Source organism: Zosterops lateralis (genome assembly GCF_965231275.1).
Source record: "Zosterops lateralis genome assembly, chromosome: 5".
Taxonomy (NCBI): domain Eukaryota; kingdom Metazoa; phylum Chordata; class Aves; order Passeriformes; family Zosteropidae; genus Zosterops; species Zosterops lateralis.
This window is the reverse complement of record NC_139766.1, coordinates 52,358,651-52,377,808: the sequence shown is the minus strand read 5'-3', so window position 1 is coordinate 52,377,808 and position 19,158 is coordinate 52,358,651. Positions and strand designations below refer to the sequence as shown.

The 19,158-nt window shown below is 43.6% G+C and overlaps 1 protein-coding gene across 4 annotated transcripts in view; it reads left to right on the top strand.

Moving 5' to 3' along the window:
- The first annotated feature begins 530 nt into the window (after positions 1-530).
- PDLIM5 (PDZ and LIM domain 5) overlaps positions 531-19,158 on the top strand; it is a 123,671-nt gene continuing 105,043 nt past the window's right edge. Inside the window, exons 1-2 of one of the 4 annotated variants that reach the window (XM_083860779.1) lie at positions 531-842; positions 3,580-3,715. In XM_083860779.1, coding sequence (XP_083716905.1) covers positions 3,620-3,715 — 96 coding nt within the window. In that variant the 5' untranslated portion in view covers positions 531-842; positions 3,580-3,619. The remainder of the gene's footprint in view (positions 843-3,579; positions 3,716-19,158) is intronic. The other 3 variants (XM_083860776.1, XM_083860777.1, XM_083860778.1) reach the window with 3 other exon arrangements.

The following is a 19,158-nucleotide window of genomic DNA, read 5'->3' as shown; positions in this document are numbered from 1 at the left end:
CCTCCAGCCTCACCAACCTGTGAGGGGCAGCCCAATGTGGCTCTGAAGCGCCGCTGTTTCATCTCTGCCCTGTTCCTGCCCTCCCAAGGCAGTGCCCGGCGCTGGCAGGCCCAGCAGTGTTCTCCCGGCCCCGCTCCACGGATTCCCAGCCGCATTCCAAGCTGGACAGTCTCCGTGTTAATTATTAGTCCTGTAACAATCTAATCAACCATCACCTTAGAACCTGGTTCACTTCATGCACCCACTCCTACAGCAAGGCTACGCCAGAGACCTTAATTTCTGGCGGATCCCTTCCAGTTTCGGAGCTGCACTTAACGCATGGCTACTCCCTGTACCTGTTTGTTCTTGTGCCAGCCTTCTCTGTTAGCTCCGACAGCTCTTCTGCCTGGCCGCCGTTCCCCCGCTTTGATGTCCTCAGGGGGCAAGTACATCCCTGTCATTCCTCACGCTACTCCACGTTAAATCATTAAATCAAATTACCCTCTATCCGTGGGGTCCCCTGCTCCGCCTCAGGCTGCCCTTCCCTCAGGGGGCGCGGCCCCTTCCCGCTCGCCCTGCGCTCCGCAGGTGCCTGTGCGCGTATCAAAGGGTGTGAAAGTCAGCCTTCCCCTCTTCAAAACAAAACAAAACAAAACAAAACAAACAACACAGCACCCCCGGGCACGGCGCGGGCTTTCCGGCCCCTGCCCCGCGCCCCGAGGCGGCCGTGCCGTGCCGGGCAGGGCTGGGCTGGGCCGGGCAGGGGAGGAGCGGCGGGAGACGGAAGTGCAAACAAGAGCGGGGGGCCGGAGCCGCCGCCTCGCAGACGCGCCGCGCTGTGCTCGCTCTCCGCGCTGTGCCGGGTGAGTGCCGGGGCAAAAGAAACACAACAGAAAAAAAACCCCAAAAAAAACCAAACAACCAAAAACGGGGTAGTGGGGGGGGGTTAGGCAAAAAGTCAGTAGGCTGGGCACGGTTTGTAAAGCTCCTCAGTGTTTATTTTATTTTTATTTAACTCCTGTAAGTGAGGCGCCCGGGGTGCGGCGGGGCAGCGCCTCGGGGAGCGCGGGCTGTGGGGCACCTGCGGGGCCTCTCCCCTCAGCCCAGCGCGCAGGGCTGCCCGGGCACGGGCTGCGGAGTGCCCCGCTCCCGGGATTTGTGACACCTGGAGCGGCTGGGGCTGTGGGAGCGCCTGCAGCCGAGACCCAGCGCTCTGGGGAGGTCTGTCCCCAGCCTGCGGCGGCCGTGGGGCTGGTCCCGGGGAGGTGCTGGGTGTGCTGGGTGTGCTGGCGCTGCCCGCAGCTCCCCCCGGGGCGGGAAGGCCCCGCTGTGCCCGGCCCGCGGTGCGGGCCCGCCTTCTGCCCGGGATTTGAAATTCCCCCTTTCCGCAGACGCAGGTCCACCAGGCGTTTGGTCGTCTGTAAGGAAAGTTGCACAATTTCACCCGTAACTGGTTTGTTTGCACAGTGCTCCCCGCGTGAAGCGAGGTTGGTGGTTTGCTGTGTTTTCCTTTAGCTGTTGCCTGCCTCGACAGATTTTAAGAAATTCGTTAAATAAAACTCGAGACGGGTCTGCTTTGTTTGCCCTTCCTTTCTAGGTTAGAGATGCAGATATATCAGAATTAAAGGGGTAAGAAAGGAAAGATGTGTGATGCTGAGTGGGATGCATGGTGTTTCAGCCTGTGTTTTCCTCCTTCCTATTTCTAGTTGCTACAGATGAAAAAGAATGGTAGCAATTCCTAATAGAATTCATTCTTTTTCCTGGGTCTGTAATACTAGCTGATGCTTAGTTAAAGAAAAGAAGAAGAAAAAAAATCTACACAGGTACTTTTTTGCCAGGTAAAGCCTTCTCACCTGTGTGAAACAACTCACTGTGTGCTGGTCCCTAGACCAGACTGGTTGCTTTTCTACAGTCTTATAGTTTATAGTGACCTGTCACTGCAGTGGATTTCATTTAGCAGGAGTTAAAAGAATATGTATTTTTATATAGAAAGAAATCTATGGCTAATTAGGATCCTCTTTTTAAAAGAGTTCTGTGCATAGGGCAATTAAACAGCCTAGTTCTCCTTTTAGTGGTGAGCAAGCCTCCTTAGAATCTTAGCTCAAACTTGGCGGGGACTTTTCTTCCTCCTTAGCTGCAGGAGAGCTCAATCTTGTGCGTTTCCCCTTCTGTACATTGGTGCTTGTCGAGGTTTTTAAGGGTGGGTTGAGTCAGCGCCTGTGGTCAGAGCTGCCCCTTTGCTGGATGCCAGCAGGGAGTGGTGGGTTAGGAGTGGCCCAGTCGCCCAGGCACCTCTGGTACAAGCTCCAAATTCTGCTTCCTAATATATATATATATGTATATATATCTTGTACTGTCTGATGCCAGCAGCCCTGCTCTGGTTACCTGAGTGGCCATCGGTGTGAATGAAGTTCACTGATTTAGAAAAAAGTCTGAACAGTGGATCGCTGCCGCTCTGGGAGATGAACCCAAAAACGTGCCTTGTGGATGGCTCTCTTGGAGAGTGGCGTCCTTGCATCGATGGGGGCTGTGTGACAGCCCTGCTCTCATGCTCCTTGTGAGTGAGATGCATTTGGAAAAATCCACCGCCTCTGAGAAACTAACGCGGCCCCCCTGCAGTGTACGAACAGCTAAACCCGGGCTTTTCAGCGTTTGGTGGGGTTTGCAGCCGCCTGCTGCTGCTTGGCTGAAGGTCCACCTTAAATGTCCCTATATGAGTATGGAATCTGGCTGTGCCCCGGTGTAGTCTTACACCAGCCCGCCCTGGTGTGCTCCTGCCGGGCTTCAACTATACAAAAATAGACGGCATCCACTACCTAAGATGTCATTGTAACATTACTTATCTGAGGTGGAACTGAAGCCCTTATCTTTGACGCTGAACAGCACTTAAATATCTCAGTTGCCTTTTAAAGGTAATTTGTTGGCCACATTTGTGGAGAGGGATATGCTTGGGTTTTGCTTCCTCAGCATTGAATTGTGACTGTGGATATTTTGCTTTAGTTCGCAGATTTAATTTTGAGGGTTGGTTTTAATATCTGTCTCATTTGTGACATCGTTCTGCCACTATGAAACTATGCTATAAAAATTACAAAAAATTACAGGGATTTTATTTTCTTCTGATTAACTGCGAAGTTGTGATGTTTTGACATTGTTGTATTTAGAAATAAGCTTTGAGCTGATGACATGGCAGCATATGATATTAATTTTGTTATAAATGAATGTGCCGGTAGTGCTAATGTCTTCCATACTTCTGTTGAAGGGATGCTATCCATTCATGCTTGTCTCAATATTGACTTTTTTTAAGCTGAGCTTTAATGCTGGATAGTTTTACCCCCCTTGCCCCACACAGTGTTTTGTTAGTAAAAAGTAGTTGTCAAACATTTTGGCAGCAGCAGCAGTTCTCCAAGTTCTGTTTCTTCCTAAGCTATGGAGGGAAACAACGTATGAGGAAGAAAAGCACAAGTCATGACAGACCTGGTGTGGGAATTTTGGCTGTTTTGGGGGAGGGGAATACAGCCAAAGAAAGAAGGCTTTCAAAATTGCAGACAGTGCCTTTTGTTTTTATCAACTTTAAATTAAAACTCTAATCCTCTTCTGCAGGCATCAGTTCTTTGGATTTGGTCCTTGAATACTAAACATCATGAGCAACTACAGCGTGTCTTTGGTCGGGCCAGCTCCCTGGGGTTTCAGGCTTCAAGGGGGCAAGGATTTCAATGTGCCTCTGTCTATCTCTCGAGTAAGTGCATTTGCTTCTTTTCCTGCATGTGGGTATCTGTTATGCTGTGGCCAACCCACAACCTCCAGACAAAGCCATTAATTACAGACACTGGGGCTCAACTTGCCCTGTGGCATGGAGGACTGCTGGGGGTCGGGGAGGGAGGGATAGAGAGGGGAAAATAAATCTTTATTGTGTGAAGGCTCCAAGGAAATTAGCTTAGGAAGGACTTGTTCATTTGAAATGGTTGTTTTATCAGCATTTGTTTATTCAAATAACAAAATAAATTACCCTCGAATTCCCTTCCCTGCTCCCATCAAGAAAACAGAGATGCAGAGGTTGGAGGCTAACAGGAAACAAGCAATTTACTTTGCTGGGCTGAGCCTGTGCATTTCAAATGGGAAGCAGTGGGGAAAAATCACTCGTGTTACCCTTGTTTGTTCAGCATCTCTTAGCTGCCTGAGGATCTTGTGGTGTCTGCTATTACAAATCCTACGATTTGTAATAAAAAGGTACTTAAATGACAGTAGTTGTAAATAGCAGTTCATCAATATATGCCTGAATGAACGTGCCAGTTTCTCATGAGTGTTTTATAGAGTATGTGCTCTGAACTGGTATTCAAAGGATTTGAGGAACTAAGTCAAAACAAATATGATCTTTGTACCCAGCACTGTCTAACTAGTTTCCTACTTTAAAACTGTGTGTTCAGGGAAGGGTTGTCTTTCAGCGTGGGCTGAGTTTCAAAGCCTTTTTCAGATGGCTGAAGCACTTCGCACATAAAATATAGGGACAAACTTTGCAGTATTGAATTTCTGGGATCACTGGAAATCTCTGGGTGAAGGGACTGGTTTTAGATGGCTCTGACACCTTTAAATCTGATTAGACATGTGGAATCATTTTTATACAAATGGCCCCTCCTCTGTCAACAGCTCTCCTCTTCCTCCTTCATTTTTGTGGAGTTTAGTGACAAAGATTAATTATTTTTTACACCTGTTGGGATGGCAGAATTGATACTGCCCTGGGAGATGGAGCAGGTTTCTATTTGGGTTTATGCATCATGGGGGTATTTTTAGCTAATCTTAACTAGGGTTTCAAACCCTTCCAGTTCATTTAGTCTTGGCTTATCTTATCCACTGGTGGATTATGCTGGTGAAATACAGTACAGTTTGGCTCTGAAAAATTCTTTTTATATGGCTAAAATAGACTGGAGAGCTGTAGAAATGCCTGCGTACTGATTAGGACAGTTAATACTTGAGGCAAGAAGGGGTTGAAAAGCAGTTTATTCCTGGATTTCAGGGACTTTAAAGCCGAACTGTAATCCAGTTTCTTGTTCAGTAGCTGGTTACTTGTACACTAATGAGAAATTTGAACTGGGGATGTGGATGGTGCTCTACAGATTTGTTGGTACAAGGGCTTTCATGACAAGGATTTACAAAGGCACAGGAGCTTGTCTGCACAGGGTCCTTGTGCGTGATACTGACAGAGCAGTTAAGCGCTATAGGCAGTAAGTCATGCGAAACAACCAGCTTCAGGAAAGGGTAATCGTTTTTTTGTAGAGGCCTCTGTTATCCTGGAGATCTAGAGTGCAGTACTGGTGTAAGCAGGCTTGCCATCTAAAAGAGGAAACATATGTTGGACTAAGCCTAGACTACAACTTTATTGCAGGAATCAAATGCGCTGTCGCATGGAGCAGGCTGGAGGAATTGGCCTAAAGAGCTACGTGTAAAAGCCTCAGTTATGGGATTCCCTAATGACAAATGTCAGTGCCCACAAGAGCAGAATAATGAAAGACAGGGACTGGTGTGGTTTCAGAGCTTTAATTGTGCATGGGCAGAGAAGCACAATCTCCACCTCAGCACCACTCCTCAGCTGCGCTGTGTCTTCCTACTTGCAGTTAAGAGTATGCAAGCATTAGAATGCTTAGTGCCTTTTTTTTTTTTTATTTTTTTTTTTTTTTTTCCTCCCTCCTTTGGATTAAAAAAAAAAAAAAAAAAAAAAAAAAAAGCAAGCTTAGTTCTGGCATGCCAATCCAGCTTTGGCCTGATAGTTTTTACTGGAAGAATTCAACACCCGTGTTCCTGGTATGCTAGAACAGCGTGTACCATTCACCCCCCAAGCCCTTCTTTTCCTGATGTAGCATAAATTCCTTCCTGTATCTGAAGGCTGCTAATTAAATTATTGTAGCAAAACAGTAATGAGACAGCATAATTATGTTCCTTGGCAAGGAGGTCTCTTTGGTTTTGTTTTTAATTTGTCCTCTAGATGCTGAAGATGAATGCTGGGCTGCTGAGGGCTAATTTCCTGCTTTAGTTTAAACTCCTTGAAATTAAGTTTAAATAAAGTGTAGTTTATGAAACACAGAGAATACACTGGTTTCTAAAGCTGTTTATCTGAAAAGTTAGTCTCTTCACTAATGATTTGAACAAATTAAGATCTTACAGTTCCTTGAAGAAAGTTTTTAGTATGTCACTTGAGTTTGCACAGGATATGGTTTAAATGGACATATTCTTCGTTGCCTCTGTACGGTAAAATGAGACTGTTTTGTATCCTTCAGTTGAAATTCTTATGGTCAGCTAAGGTTAATATTATTTTTCATAAATTAGTATATTGCAGACTAGTCAGAACTTCATAACCAACAGCAACAGTTATTGCAGGGTTATGTCAGTCACTTTATATAGCTGAGTGCTGTAAAGTTGCTATGTTTAATTATACAGCTGTATATTTTATGGGAGGTAATGAACATGGTGTTGGGGTTGCTGTGATATGATGGTTATTACATGTATCAGTGTAAGTATATGCCACATATGCACATAGTTATGTGTACATACATGACATGTATAGCATATATGTCTGTACTATACAAATGCATGTGGAACTTGTTATGTGGACTTCAACAGGGTGGCTTTTCCCAGTCCTCCTCCCTGCCTGGTGAAGGCACTTGTCTGAGCCCTGCAGAGTGCCATTGCACAGGTCAGGAATTTCACACTGGGAAGCTGATGTGGTGGGAATGTGATGGGCAGTATGGTTCCCATGAAGCAAGGGCCCGTGGGAAGGAAGTTGCTCTCAAAGTAGTAAGGAATAAAGGGTGTGTTTGGGTTTATTAACAGCCAAGTGTTAAAGTGGCTCAGGCTGCCACATGTAAGTGTACTGTAGGATTTCCAGGTACTTAATTCTGAGATGATATTTGTGTAACAAGAGATTGCAAACTGTGAGCAGTTAGCCTGCAGTGAAGAATACAGAAATTACTAGAGCCCATGTGTGCAAACTTAGATTATTCTGAGTTGCTTCCTCATGGTGGTTTACATTAATTAAAGAAGCAACTGTTGTCCTTATTCCTTCAGGACCTCTACTATGGTGCAAAAATAAGAAAAAAAGCATGAAAGGTAGAGGAGATCAGAACAAGATTTATTTTGCAAGAGTTTATTCTCATTCAATAGAAGGAACAAGTGCAATTTTGGAAATAAACTACTCCGATTTGTTGCTGGGTATGATTCATGAAGTGGCTTTCAAGCGTGCTAAGTTCTATATTAACAGAATTTTGGGGTCAGACCTATCTACATCATCTTCTATGTTATTTAGGTGCAACACAGTAGCTTTTAAAACTATCCGTACTACTTTAGACTTCGAATTAACATTATATTTACTTTACTTTTTGGGGAGTTGGTTAGTTCCCCATGTTTCATTAACAAAACCAGCATAATCTCAGTAAGCATGACTAACATTAGAACTGTCAAAACTGCTGTGCTCTGCAGATTGAAATAAATGGTGTTTGGTATTGATGATGTATCCATGGTGTTGGGATGACCTGTGAGAGGTTTGAATACATTGTTCCAAATGTGTGCTTTACAAGTTAGTAGCTTATTAAAATTTTTGTGATGTGGTCTCTAAAGGGCGCTTCTCTCTGTTTTATGGCAGTGTTTACTACAAGGAACAAGGAAATACTCAAGCAAAGCTATGGTTTGAAGAGTAATGTAGTCTACAGGCAATACATACCCTCCTACCCAATGCAAATACATCAGATGTTTTCCTGTATTTAAAAGCTACTTTTTTGTTGAATCCTGGTGACAAGTTTAGCTATTGTCTTTGAGAAGATGTTTTGCTATTTGTTTTTATCTTGCTGTAGGAGTTAAATGGAATAAAGTCATGTTGAAATGCTTGAGCTGACTGACAGCTCTGTTTTTCTACTGCAGTTTCTTTCAGTGTGTTTCTTCCCACACTGCCAGCTTCTTTCTACTTCACTGATCACTTTTCTCCTTCAAAACACCCACAACAAACAATCACCACTCCTGCCTCAGAAATAACCGCTCGATTTTGCAGTTTTTTCAGTTTTCATTATTTCAACTGTTTCAAGGATGTTTTTCTGTGTTGAAGTTGCAAGCTTATAGTTGACGGAAGACTCATGATAATAAGTCTATTGGCAAGAAGTACACTCAAGGAGGAGGTGGAAGAGTAGCCCACCTTGGGCTGACGTAGGGAATGCAAGTACAGCACATCAGCTGCTCAATATTCATCTCACATGAGCAGCATCCTGACATTCTTTATGCTGGTATTGGGAGGTCATTAATATGTGTGAAAATAGGGAGAAGACGATAAAGGAAAATGATGTTTTAAGTGGACCTGTAGCATGTCAACTTTGACTGACTAGAGTCTGGCTGAGCCTCTTGCCCTTGTGTTTGTGTGAATTATTTTATTAAGCTGTGTGTGTCATTTCCAGTAAAATCAAGTTTTGTGTAAGTATGAAATAAGTTATTGTAATGGAAGATTGGGGAAGTTGTCTTTCAAGCAGGTATGTGAATAGGAGAGAAACATTAGAACTGCTGGCCTAGCCAGTGATAATTGTGTCAGTAACTTTATGCTTCATCCTGGAAGCTACTGAGAGCTCCTAACTAAACCCCAACTGTCAGCTGCTGGCATTGCTGTGCTGGGTTGATTTGTTACTGAGTTGTGATGGTTTGCACAAAATGCAGCTGAAGATGCATTCCACTACTCCAGCTGAGGTGGATTGGGAACTGGCCAATGGCAGAGCTCAGGGTTGTGATCAGTGCACAGGGTCTAATTAGAGGCCTGCAGCCAGCGTTGTTCCCCAAGAGTCAGTCCTGGGTCCAGTCCTGTTAAACTTATCCTCTGCCACAGGATTCATCAGTGACCTGGATGAAAGGATAGAGTGTCCCCTCAGCAAGTTTGCTGATGGTAGAAAACTGGGAAGAGTGGCTGACACACCAGTAGGCTATGCTGCCATTCAGCAAGGTCTGGTCAGGCTGGAGCATTGGGCAGAGGAACATAATGAAGTTCAACAGAACATAAATACAGGGTCCCCTACCTGGGGAAGAGCAACCCCCGTGCACCAGCACAGGCTGGGGACTAATCTGCTGGAGAAACAGCTCTGCTGAGAAGGACTTGGAGGACACAAACTCCATGAGCCAGCAGCGTGTTTTGGTGGCCAAGAAGACCTGCGGTATCTTGGGGTGCGTTAGGAAGAGGAATGTGGTTCTACTCCTGTACTGAGACCTGGTGGGGCTGCATCTGGAGCAGTTCTGGGCTCCTCAGTGCAAGAAAGACAAGAAAATATTGTGGGGGGGAGGGGTGTCCAACAAAGGACTATGAAGATGAGTAGGGGACTGGAGCATCTCTTTTTTGAGAAAAATCCAAGAGAGTTGAACCTGGAGAAGACAGCCTGTGCCCAGGGCAGAGGATAACAGACACAAACTGAAACACATGAAGCTCCATCTGAATATGAGGAAAAACTTCTTACTTCAAGGCTGACAGAGCACTGGAACAGGCTGATAAGATAGGCTGTGGAGTCTCCTCTGGAAATACTCAAAACCCACCTGGACGCAATCCTGTGCTAGCTGTCATATGTTAGCCTGATTTAGCAGCGAGGTTGAACCAGATGCTCTCCAGACATCCCTTCTAATCCCAACCTTTCTGTAATTCTGTAACTTCCTGGCACAGGTCAGAGATGCTGTCAGACATCACAGCATGTACCTGCTGATGCTACTCCTGGGGCAGCAAATCCTGTATTTTACAGGAGCTATCAGTGGTTATGAAATGAATGGGATTTGCCAAGATACCAAGTAGGAAGTGTTATTCTGTTCTGTTTAATGTTGTTTACAAGATGTGGTTTACTGAAAAATATACTGAGAATGACAAGTGAGCTACCAGTGCCAAAGTCTACATCCTCTGTGCACCAAGTCTTGAAGGAGCAGAGGTTTTCCTTTGGATAATTACAAAATTCCCAGCTGCACAAGTGGTTTAATATGAGCAAGTATTCTGCAAGTCCTAAGAGTGCTGGTTAGTGCTTCTGAGTTCATGTAGTTGCAAGCAACAGTCTTTAAAGAGCTTCTCAGTTAAACCTGAAGATGGAAAGAGATCTGTTGGTACGGCTGTAATTTCCCAGCTGCCTCTTTTCTCACTTTGGTTTAACATCTTAGTGCTGAAAATTGGGAAAAGGGCTGTTTCCTCTGACCATTTGTTTTCCTTCCCTTGTCTATTCTGCTGTGCTGTTTAAAGAATGACAGACCAGCACTGGTGTGTGGGCTTGGGAAGAAGGGAGGGTGTGGGGGAGAAGAGGCGTAAGAAAAGTGTCTGCATCTTGTTCTGTTTGTGATCTTATTTGTTAGACAGCCTCTTCAGACTGAGTAGGAAGCTAATTTTTTAAAAAAACAATTCCTCTGATGTCAGTCCACCAGAAGTGAAGCTGGCTGTACTGGGAGAAAAAGGAACCAAAGAGTTTGTAGCTGAGGGATGTCTGGTGTGATGTGTGAGCACATTCTTTTTACATTAAAAAATGCTGGTTCTTCTATTTTCCCTTATAAGTGACAGTTTAGTTACAGTATGAGGAATATAAGCTAAATATTTCATGATGGAAAAACTAAAGTATTTCTTTGCAGTGTCTACTTCTCAAAGACAGATGTAGTGAAAAAATAAACTCTGATTAGATGTTCAGAGCAGATGCAAAATTGGCAGTCCTTCCAGAGGCCAAAAGACAGGAGCATTTATTGAATAGTAACTGCAAAATATTAGGCATGTTTTCTTTGCAAGTATCTTGCCCTGGAGGCCTGACAGCTTCTGTCGACTGGCCCACCATTTGGAGATGCTATTTTTAGTGTAACTGTTTTTCTCATTATTCATTGGCCGATGGCTATCAAAAGGCATTGTGAGAAGAGACATGGTGTTGAAAGGTTTGTTTGTTTGGCTTTGGTATGGAGCCAGGAGATAACATTGTTGGCTTTTTTTTTCTTTTTTTTTTTTTTTCCTTTTTTTAAATTATTATTTGTTTTGACTTTTTCAGAATAGATTTCATATGTTAGCAATATAAGGGAAAGTGTGAGAGAAAACTGTTTCTCATATGCCTAAGGCAGTGGAAATATGGGAAAGGTGATATTCTTCCTGCCAGTGGTCATAAAAAATGAAAATTGAGGCTGAGGTTAGTTTGAACAAATATGAGGAATAGAATCATTGAATCATTTAGGTTGGAAAAGTCCTGTAAGATCATCGAGTCCAACCACTAACTCAGCACTGCCAAGTCCACCATTAAACTATGTCCTGAAGTGCCACATCTACACATCTTTTAAATGTCTCCAGGGATGGTGACTCAACCACTTTCTTGGGCAGCCCATTCCAATGCTTAGTAACCCCTTTGGTGAAGAATTTTCCTTGTATCCCGTGTAAACCTTCCTTGGCTTGTGGCCGTTTCCTCTTGTCCTGCTTGTTTGTTGGGAGAAGCTGACCCTCACCTTACTGCAGCCTCCTTTCATGTAGCTGTAGAGAGCAATAAGGTCCCCCGAGCTTCCCTTCCTCCAGGTTAAACACCCCCTGCTGCTCCCCATGAGACAGACTTGTGCTCCAGACCCTTCATCAGCTCCATTGTCCTTTTCTGGACACACTCTAGCACCTCAATGTCTTTCTTGTAATGAGAGGCCCAAAACTGAACACAGGATTCAAGGTGTGGCCCCCACCAGTCATGAGTACAAGGGTACAATCCCTTACTTGGTGGCCACACTGTTTTTGACAGAAGCCAGGATGCCAGTGATCTTCTTGGCCACCTGGGCACACGCTGGCTCATGTTCAGCAGCCCCAGGCACTTTTCCACCGCTGGCCCCCGGGGCCACTTTCCAGCCACTTTGCCCCAAGCCTGTCACACTTCATGGGGTTGTTGTGACCCAAGCACAGGAACTTCTCCTTGTTGAACCTCATACAGTTGGCCTCAGCCCATTGTTCTGTCTAGTTTGTTTGCTTCAGGTGGCAGTTACAAGAATAGAGACAGGAGGGATGGAGGCCCCTGCTAAGGGTAATGTTATATGAGTTTGAATGCCTCAAGTCTTCAGGGCAGTGACAGTGGTAAAAATATGACAGAAGTACCTCTGACAGGTTCCCTTGCTATATGAGGTCCTCAAGTTGAATTTGCGGAGAGAGGTATTATCTTTTCTTAGGAGAGTTGACATGGGTTTCCTCCCTCTTCCCAATTATTTGCTTCCTTCATTACTCACCTTTCAATAATACTATCAGTTATTTGGGTGGTGTCTGCCACGGAGTACCTTTTCATCCTTTGTCACTTCAAGACATTAGTAGAGTTTTGTGTAGTTGCTTGGGTATGCTATCTCAGCTAGAGAGGTAATGTGGGGACAAAATAGCATGCTGTAAGTTGATGATCATATCGTGATACACACCCTTAAAGCAGATTAATAATTGCTGCACCAAAAGCTGTACTTTACACCAAAACTACTGAGTAAGTGGCCACAGAGCACAGAGACTTGTAGACCAGAAAATTTCAAGTGGAATAGTCCATAATATTTTACTATGGATTAGTATTATACAGGTGGGTTCTTTTTCCTCATTTTAAGTTACTCTTTTATTGGAAACTTCAGCTTAAACAGTTAAGCTTAGTAGAGGTAAAGCAGGAGATAGCTGAAAGTATTTGAACGAATGAACTCTTGCAGCTGCTGTCAGCTGTGCCTGTAGCAAAGCCCGAAAGTAAAATGTAATGCCTTGTGTGAAGTCCCATAGGTTAAAAAGTGGATCTTGCCAGTTCTCTAGTAGTCCTGTTGGAAAGGTCAAATGGTTTGCATGTTAACTGGATATAAAAGAAGTTTGACTTATCCTGGGCTATATTAAGGGATGATCTAATACAGTATCTAGTTTTTTCCCTGATAAGTAATAGAACAATGTGATGTACTTATCCTGGGAAGGCAACAGAAACTTTTATTTTGTGCTAATTATTTCATAGTTCTTTTGAAGACCTGACTAGTGATTTAGATGCTAAACCTATGTTAATGTAGAGTGCATGAATTTTAGGAGGATAAGATTCCCTGTTTGTTTGTAATTAGATTTAGTTATTCTTGCACCCAAAATTTATTCAGGCTGTGGAGAAAATGATCAAAGTTTCTCTAAGTGTGATGCTATATTGTTTTGCAATATAATTTGAGATTTTTAAAAAGGAATTCTGTAGCGCCAGGGCAAAATGATATAAATATAAAAAATGCAGACATAAATAAAGGTGTATTTTTGTTATTATAAAGATTATATTACTTCAGTGCAAACCCTAGCTATAGAACTATAGAACATTTTGTTTAAAACCCTTGGAAAAGAATAGCAGCTTTGCTGAGCAAAAGCTTCCTCTGCCAGGCAGAGCAGCTCAATCTCCAAGTTTATAGTGCATCTGCTATTAAAGATTTTTCTTTTTAATGTGCGTCTTATACATAACAAGCCAGGTGTTGTTTTGGGTTCAGTGTTTTCTGCCTATTCTCTTGTGGTTCTAGACTTTGTATTACATTGTGAAAGACATGGAGTGGCAGATCCATGGGATTGTTTGTCTTCAATTTGCATGTGTATCTGAGCAATACCTTCAGTGCTCTTCTAATTTTCTTTACCTAATGCCTTTAAAAGGAGGGACAAAATCAAAGAAAAGCAAACAGAAAAACCAGAGGAGATTTACAAACTATAGAACTTGTGGAAGTAGGGTTGGGCTTGCTTTTATATGACTGATAGGGAAATGGAAGGCTTGTAAAGCTTTAAACATCAAAGACATCTTGATAAAGTCATAAAATCACAGCATGGGTCAGGTTGGAAGGGACCACAGTGTATCAGCTGGTCCAACCTCCCTGCTCAAGTGGGGTCATCTCAGAGCACATGGCCAAGGATTGTGTCCAGGGGCGCTCTTGAATATCTCCAGTGAGGGACACTCCACAGCCTCTCTGGGCAACCTTTTCCAGTGCTCAGTCACCCACACTAGAGAAGTTCTTGCTCACATTCATGTGCAATTTCCTGTGCATCAGTTTCTGACATTGGTGAGGTCCCTTCTTGGTTATCTCTCCTTGAGGCAGAACAGGCTCATCTCCCTCAGCCTTTCCTGATTTGAGAGGTGCTCCAGCCCCTTAATCGTCGTCACCCTCCACTGGACCTGCTCCAGGAGCTCCATGTCTCTCTTGTCCTGTGGAGCCCAGAATCAAACAGAGCACTCCAGATCTGCCTCACCAGGAGTGACTAGAGGGACAGGATCACTCCCCTGGACCTGCTGTCCGTGCTCTACCTAATGCAGTTCAGGCTCCTCTTGACCCTCTTGGTTCCCAGGGTGCACTACTGGCTCATGGATAGCTTGGTGTCCACCTGTGACCCCCAGGTCCTTCTCCGCAGAACTGCTCTCCAGCAGATCAACTCCCAGCCAGTGCTGCTGCATGGGGTTGTTCTTCCCCAGGTGCAGGACCCTGCACTTTCCTTGTTAAATTTCAGAGAGATCTTCTGTTGGCTTTCTGCACCTGCTTATCAAATCACAGTGTTTTGAATCAAGACCAAATGACAGTGTTCTTTGCCCAGTGTCTAAGGTAGTATGCTAGCAATTGTTTAGAAATGAAAAGGCAACCCCCAAAATATATATCCAGTATGTATTTAACCCTTGGGGGATGGTGCACTAGTTCTTTGTGACAGACTGATTGTGGGAGTCCTGACTTGATCAAGTGTAATGTAAATAGTCATCAGGGGCCACATTCAGCCTTGCAAAGGAAGCAGTAATGGTTGGAGAGCCTTGCCTCCTACTTGGCTGCCTGAGTTCTGTCTTCTTTACATCTTTTCTTAATCCCAAGAGGTGTGAGGAAGGCCCCCCCTCCCCAATTACTGGCACTCTCAAAAGTGAGAATAAGCTCATGCAATACCAAGTGGTGGTACTTGGATGTGAATTGGCCCCCACCCCTGTCAGCACTACTCACTGGCTGAAGAAGGTTGGCAGAAGAAAACCTGTGCTTGCATTTTTATGATGGACCTTAAAGCCAACTCCACAGGTGAAGCTCTTCCTCCATCAGTGCCCTAAGCAGAGACAGTAGGTGGGACTGGTGCAGCAGAGGTTCTCTTAGCCCAACAGGCTTGGCCACGGGAGCTGGATCTGCTGGCACAGGGGTGGCAGATACCTGGGGACAGCACAGACTAGAAGTGTGGAAGCCAGACTTGCTAGGACGTGTCTGTCAGCGTACTAAGCTGTGAAAACCACCACTGAATGCTTATTAAATAACAACTTCTGTCAGCTATGAATACATTTTATTCTCTCCACTTTCCAGCTGTCATATTTTGGCAGCTGGCTAGAATCAAAAGTCATTGTAGCTGGGGCTTACATGGATCTCCTTTGAGAGCCTAATTTGTAAATTAAATTAGTTTGGTATTGTGTGAATCGATTGTAATCCTCTAAATGCTAAGAACCCAGGCCTTGGTGCTGCAGAAACACTCAAAGAAAAGTGCAGTTGTGAGCATATAAGTTGTTTCCATAAGATGACTCTTGCATAAGGCTCAGCCTGTGTCGATGTACATCACGGCTCAGACCCCTGCAGTTTTGGTTCTTAAACCTGTTGTTACCAGGAAGAAAGAAGCACAGACTTGCTTGGAGTAGACAACTGACCTTTCCCAGACAGCTTTCTACTTTGTCTCAAAGATGCATGAGCCAGTGATGCTTAGCCTGAGAGAACTGACCAGCAGAGATGTTTGTATCGCATCAGAGAGCTCAAATAGAAATGGGCCTTTGACCAGTCAAAGTCCATCAGTATATCACATGCTTTAGTAGTGCTAACTCTTGCCCTAGAAATGAAGAGATGCTCCATCCCTTTCTCTTTGCAGTTATTGCATAAGTTATAATTTTTAAGTGAGATCACTACCCTCAGAGCATGTCCTTTTTTGGGTAGTTTTACAAAACTTCTGAACTGCTGGTTAAATAGTTGATCTTATGAACAAAACACAGATTAGTAGGATTTTTGACTGAAAGAATAAATTTTGTGTAAATGTCTAGAAATGCAATTCATTTTCAGTGTGTGTGCACTTAAACCTTGGAGGCTTGAATTCTTGCACTATCTTTCTGGATAAAAGCATCACCATCCCTCTTATGTCAGAGGTAACGTGATACTCACTGGCCACTGGAGTAGCTCCTCTGTGCATGTATTTTCTTCCATTGACACATCTCCACTTCAGCTTTAAAATGCAGAAACTGCTGATCATTGAAACTGAAAATTACTTTTTTTTTTTTTGATACCTGAGCTGATGAAAACTGCTGCTGTTGCAGTTGACAGCCCAAATCAGTTCATACCTCTGTCCTGGATGGTGTGGGATGAAATAACTGGAAATTGCTCACAGGAAACTCTGATTACAGCAGTCAAAGGAAGGATTTAGGGCAAATCAGTTGGTGTTGATACTTTACTTCATACTCTCCTACCCCTATGGAAGGCCAAACTGGTGGGGTGTTCTGCCACATTGGGATGGAGGCAGATGGGTTCAAGAACAGGATTTTGGATGCCATAGTCATTGACGTCAACTGATTCCTGACCTCGTCAACAGGATGGAGTGCCTCCAATGCTTCTGCTAACTCTGAATGCCTTCCCTGTCACTCATTCACTCCGTGCTTTTTTTTTTTCTTCGTAATTGCATGCCCTAATTTTCCCATTCCTGCTTTCTACATTCCATTTCAGAATTCCATTTCTTAAGTACAGAACATATTCCAGGGCACAAAATGAGGTTTTGTAGAGATTGTCCTGTCCTGTCCCTGATGATGATTATCTAATCAGCCTCTATCCTGCAGCAGAGACTCGTTCCCTTGAGAGAAATTTATGTATGACTTGGAAGGGGGCTGGATATGGGAGATAAGGCCTCACAAGAGGGAATTTCTCATGAAGAATAGTACTGCCCAGAGTAGGGGGATAAAGATGAGCATAGTGGAATGTGTAACTGCTGTGCTTCTGGAGAAGCATGCACTTGAGAGGGCAGGCATACAAATAGTTAGACTGAAATGCAATGACATTTAAGAAATGTTAGTGTCAATTCTGGGAAACATTGTGCATAACAATGGGCATTATGAATTAGGAAATAACCTCACTTCAGTATTTAAGATAGCTAACCACTCAAACCAAATCAGAGTTGATTTTCTGGTGCCATTTTTTTCAGTTTCTGCTAAATAGGTTTGAGTCCTTTAGTTTGGTGCCTGTTTTATCAGAAAGAGGAAGGTAGTTTTGCAAGAACACAATTTGTACTGCCTTTAAGTTTTGTCCTTCCTTCTTAGCCTGAGTACGTGTTTCTTACTGCTGAAGTAAGTCTACCAGGAGTTTTTGCTCTTAGTTATTATTTAAGAGAAATGCTGTTCAGAAACCATTATGACCTGTGGTGCTAACAGGGTTTAGGATTCATAAAGCACATGAAGGGATAGGTATAAAGGAAATAACAACTAGGCACCAAAAAAATCACAAGCTAAAAAACTTACAAAACTAGTGAATATATAGTATATTTATCAGAGCTCTAAGTGACAAATGATAAGAGCTTTGGACTCTGTAAAGCAGGTGGTATAAGTAGCTATAGGGATAGCTTGTCTCTGTTTTGACTTGCATTAGTACTGCATTGCAAGTCTGTAACCATCCTTTTCCTTCCCATTTTTCCATACTGTGCCAGTCCTTGACAGAGTGTAGTATGTCCTGGGTTTACTGTGCCCACCACTGGGTTTCTGTTAAATCAGAAAAGCAGGACTGTATATAGGCAGTGTTTGCTTTGTTGGTGCAGTTACAGGAAATGCTTCACCATCAAGAAACAAGGTGCTCTTTTATGAGCACTTGGGTACCCCTGGATTCCTGAATAAACACTGTCAGCAGCATGTGAATGTTTGGGTTTCCTGCCCAAAACGTGCTGCTGGCTTCTAGGGAAAATTCTGTAGCTGGTGTTAATTGTGAGGTGGAGAAATGGGTCTAGATATGTCTCCTGGCTTCTAGTTTCCTGACAGATTCTTGACCTTCCTGGGCATGACTCAATTATGTATTCCAGTTTCTTGCTGCCCCGTGTGTGGAGTTCTCTTTCGGAGCCTCCCAGAAGATCCCTTCTGTGCTCCCAACGTCATGGCAGCGCTAGTGGCTCCCTTCCCTCAGCCACCTCAGGCCACGCTGATTCAGGAGAGCACAGGAGGTTTAGGTGTCATTTGCCCATGAGGCTGTTACAATGTGATAGGGTTAAACATCATAAAGAAGGTATCAGCTTCATTGGCTTGATCTCTGTTCATCAATAAATGGACTCTACAAGCAAAGTGTTGGTTCAAAAGCACACAGAAGATACCAGTTTGGCCATGCCCCCCATCTCTTTTCTTCACACTGGAAGGAAGAGTAAAGCTTGTTGTTGAAAGGCTTGAATAAAGCGAAGCCAAAAATCTGTATCATCAGGGGGCCTCACTGCAGCGCAACAAATCTCAGTTTGTTTTGCCAGTCTTCCCATAAGGAGGAGGAAGTGATATGCACCAGTAACCTCATCTGGATGTTAATCAGGACCACACATAGCTGTCTTCAACCTCTTGCTGTTTTCCTGTGTGTTGAAAAGATATTCCTAAAACAGCCCTTCCAAAATCACTGCAGTCAAAATTATAGAGGAAATCAGTTACTTTTGCTGCTGCTCTTCTTGAGTGTCAAATTAACTGTGAATTTTTGGGAGGGGAGGATTGCAGGGGGTTGCTTTTAAGCTCCCAGTCCTTTGTATTGATGTACTTGTGTCAAAATATGACTTCAGTTTAAATCATCAAAATAATCCTTTGGTCTTGCATTGCAGATTCAAGAAAAGTAAGTTGGAAAACCCAGCAAAACCTCAGAGTGTATCTTGGCAATAAAATTGTGAGATTAAAAAACACTACTTATTTCTAGGGCCTGACTCATGGTTTTTGAATGTGTGAGGGTGGCAGTGCTGGCTGGTCAAGTAGCATTATAAATATTTCAGGACTTTTGGGCACAGAGCTGTGCCAAATACTTTTCTCATGTTGGGTTTTCTTTCCTAATTCCCAAAGCAAATTTTTGCAAATCTCTTATAATCTGGGTTTTGTGTGTAATTAAACAGACAACATGTCAAATCTCCAAACTTTGGAAAATGGTGCATCAAATTCAAGTATTTAAATCAATTACATAGTGACCAAAGTGTTGTTGACTGTCTACAAGCTGTTTTATTGGGACATAATAAAACAGCAGTTTTATTATGTG